This window comes from Aplysia californica, unplaced genomic scaffold (genome assembly GCF_000002075.1).
Source record: "Aplysia californica isolate F4 #8 unplaced genomic scaffold, AplCal3.0 scaffold00041, whole genome shotgun sequence".
In the NCBI taxonomy this organism is placed as follows: Eukaryota; Metazoa; Mollusca; class Gastropoda; order Aplysiida; family Aplysiidae; genus Aplysia; species Aplysia californica.
The window spans coordinates 511,774-515,301 of NW_004797311.1; the positions used below are offsets into that span (position 1 = coordinate 511,774).

The following is a 3,528-nucleotide window of genomic DNA, read 5'->3' on the forward strand; positions in this document are numbered from 1 at the left end:
ACTATCTGCAAACTTCTTTTGACCTGTTAGACTACTGTAGTATGCAATATGGCTCAATCGTTGGGATTTTTAGTGGTAGGCCTTATGCCATTCTACAAAATGGGGAGATAGCTGAAAATGGGTTGTTTTTTACGCGCTGTGTAAAACAAAACTATTTAGAGTATTTTTTTAAAATGAATATCAGACAAGTTCCTTTTGACGTCCAAATGTTGGGTACAAATTTGAAGCCCAAAACTTCAATGTAAAGGAAAATATTAGCCCCAAAAAAGTTGTACAGTTATTTTTTATCACCCTGTACATGTATTTTCTTTCAGCACCACTCAGTCCAAAATGTACCGACTTACTTTGTACACGTCCTGGCCTGGGTGCTCATAACGCTGTGAGCTGAGGTCGGTGAGGAGGGCCCAGCCAAACGCCGTGAGCTCTCCGTTGTTGTACAAGAGGAAGACTGGGAAGTAGTCGTCGCAGTTCATATCTTCACTGAGGTCGTACCAGTAATGTTTGCCTGAGACAGACACACACATGAACAAATAGGTTCAGATGAAGTTATTGTTGTGCATAAAAATACATTATCAAATGATATGAACTGGCCAAGAACAGTGTTTACTTCAATGATTTGGTGTCCGAGGTTAAACTGCTTCTCATTTATTCATCTCATCAAAAACATAATAATAATAATAATAATAATAATAATAATAATAATAATAATAATAATAATAATAATAACAATAATAATAATAATAATAATAAAAAGGGTGAAACTGGCACATGTATAAACGTGATAACCATCTGCATCCCTACAAAGTATCTGACAGCACAATAGGCCTAGGACTTCCACAATATAAACTGACCCATTGTGTAGAAGCATTTTCCCTCTGTCCACTTGGTGGCACCGATGCCGGACTCTTGGTGAGGAATCAGAACGCTCGCCTCCGGATCTGCAGTTTTCTGGAGATAGAGGTTGATACCCGTGCCCTGAGATGCAAAATCTGCCGCTGTTCTGCCCGTGGTACAGATGGTGGCTGAGGAAGTCATGAGAAATAGTTGGGGGGGGGGGGGGTTAATAATAAAATTTAAAAAACAATAAAAACCCTCCCAAAAAAACCCACACAAAACAAAGACATCACTCGTCTTTTTCAGGGATGGTGCTTCACGGCTGTGTTACAAATCAATGTTGAAATATCACAGGAAAATAATTCTGTTCACATTAGAAGAGACAATTAATGTCACTCAGACGAACACACCATTGCTGCTGGGCGCGGTGCGGTGCCTTGTCTTTGATCTAAGATTGACAGGTTCTTTTTCTGGGATACACTCCCTTGACTTGTCATCAAAAAGCTATAATTATTGTATCTCGAAGTTCCTTTCTTTGTCTGCCAAATGCATTCACTACTAGACCACCAGCCCACAGCAGTGCTATTGCTATTCAAAATAGGGTGGGTATTTTGCGTGAGTTCAGAAAGTGGATGCTTGTACTTAGCCTTTTTTTTCGTTCTTTGTTGTTTTTAATAATGAAATAACAGTAGCTGACACGTTGGGGTTTAAATTAGATCTTTCACCACATATTGTGTATGCGCACGCCTTGTGTATGTGTGTATGTGTCTCTGTGTGTGTGTGTGTGTGTGTGTGTGTGTGTGTGTGTGTGTGTGTGTGTGTGTGCGTGCGTGCGTGTGTGTGTGAGTGTATGAGTGAGTATGTGAGTGTGTGAGTAGGTGTGTGTATGAGTATGTGAGTGTGTAAGTATGTGAGTGTGTGTATATGTGTGTATGAGAATGTTTGTGTGTGTGAGTGTGTATGTGTGTGCACGTGTGTTTGTGCGTGTATATATTTGTATATTTGTGTGTGAGTGTGCGTGAACGCTCAGATGCACAGGGGCATATTTCAGCAGTATGTTGTTTTGTAAAGGTGTATGCGCGTGTGGCTAGCGCGAATGTGTCTTAGAGAGAAAGAAAGACAGAAAGCACGACAAAAAGAGACCGCACTATCTTTTTATTTTGGTATCATATTTTTTTTTTGTCTCGGGTTTCAAGAAAAGTTGACAACCGAGCGCATAGAGATATTCAGTCCACAGCTTTAGATCTATATCTATTAAGAAATGATTGTTCTCTTGCGCGGGGCAAAATTTTGTGACAGTTTCAATAATCTCCCCTCTTCGGTTGAAACAAATACCGAATAAAAGGGATTGGTTGTCCAATGCGAATATTCCCTATGGATTGTCCTCTATAGGGAGGTACTATCGTCCACGTTGGCATGAATTGAACGGTACCAAACTGGGGAACCGTTTAATGTCTCCAAAAGGACGATCGGCCGTTTGGTTTGTGAAGGAAAAAAATCAACAAAACCAAACAAGCAAAACAAAACTAAGGGTAACAATGACTTTGTTATTTCAATTTTGTGAACATAAAAAAATGGTAGATTAATAGTATCCTTACCAGTAACAACGAAATATGATAGAGAAAAATATGAACAGACTTAACACCAACAACGCGAACACAAAGGTTAGAATATCATTAACGTCTACAAAACCATTGTTGTGTCAATACATTACAAAGGTACTCTATTACGAGGACTTGGATAGTTTCTTGAACAGACATTCTACTCACAAGGGTCGACGAAATAAGCTGATATGGTGAAGCGGTCGCCGTCCTTTACGAAGGGTGGCTGTAGGTTGACCTTAGGAAAGCCACTGGGCTGGTTGTCTGCAAACTGAAAAAAAATTAATTATCGTGACTTAGTTTTGACCTCTGCACCTGACCTGATCAAGTATTGAGTCCTTCAGTTCAGCAATGCTTACCTTTACTGAACGAAGGTCGACAATGCCCAAATGAATGGCTTTTTTTTTTTCAAACAAAGACAAAGAAGAAAATCGTCTAGAATTCTGGGAAACACGAACGTCTTCGTTTCTTCTGTTTTTGGTAAGAAAGGAATTTAATTTGTCTCCAATTGGCGTTCGTCAATTAGAGTTCCTTATGATAGTATCATTTTGCAGTGTGATCTATGAATACTTTGAGACTGTAATGTTATGATCAAAATAGCATTGCAATATAATATGCTTTTATAGTCTGAACATTGTTAGATATGATTATACAAAACAATGCAAATCTGACTTGAAAGTTTCTGTCTTGCATTTTATAACATCTGTCTCCAGCTGAACATATAACCTTTTTTTCTTCTTTTTTTTTTTGGGGGGGGGGGGCACATGTTCATGTTTACAGTCTATTTGTATATTGTCCTGTTGACTTTGGGTTCGAAATTGTTTATTTCAGTTGGTTTCTATGTAGTTATCACGTCAAGGCTAGATCTAGCTATACCTACCGAAGTCTGCATGCCGGCGATGAAGCCGTTGACATCAAACAGCAACACTACCGAATAGTCGTCCCCCTTCACGTACCTCCTTCCCCTCCATTGAGCAGAAGCTGGAAGAAGCACTCTCAATATAATAAAAGTAAGGGTGACCTTATTTAGGCCACATATGGCCTAAATAAGCTAAACCCCCCTCCTTTACCTTATTTAGGCCACAGGTGGCCT

General features: G+C 39.4%; 1 protein-coding gene across 1 annotated transcript in view; it reads right to left on the reverse strand.

Moving 5' to 3' along the window:
* Window positions 1–344: 344 nt before the first annotated feature.
* The window catches only part of LOC101848024, a gene marked incomplete at its 3' end in the record, with an annotated part of 12,450 nt that continues 9,266 nt past the window's right edge, over window positions 345–3,528 (reverse strand). Inside the window, 4 exon segments of the mRNA XM_013079115.2 lie at window positions 345–505; window positions 852–1,022; window positions 2,604–2,706; window positions 3,316–3,416. Coding sequence (XP_012934569.1) covers window positions 345–505; window positions 852–1,022; window positions 2,604–2,706; window positions 3,316–3,416 — 536 coding nt within the window.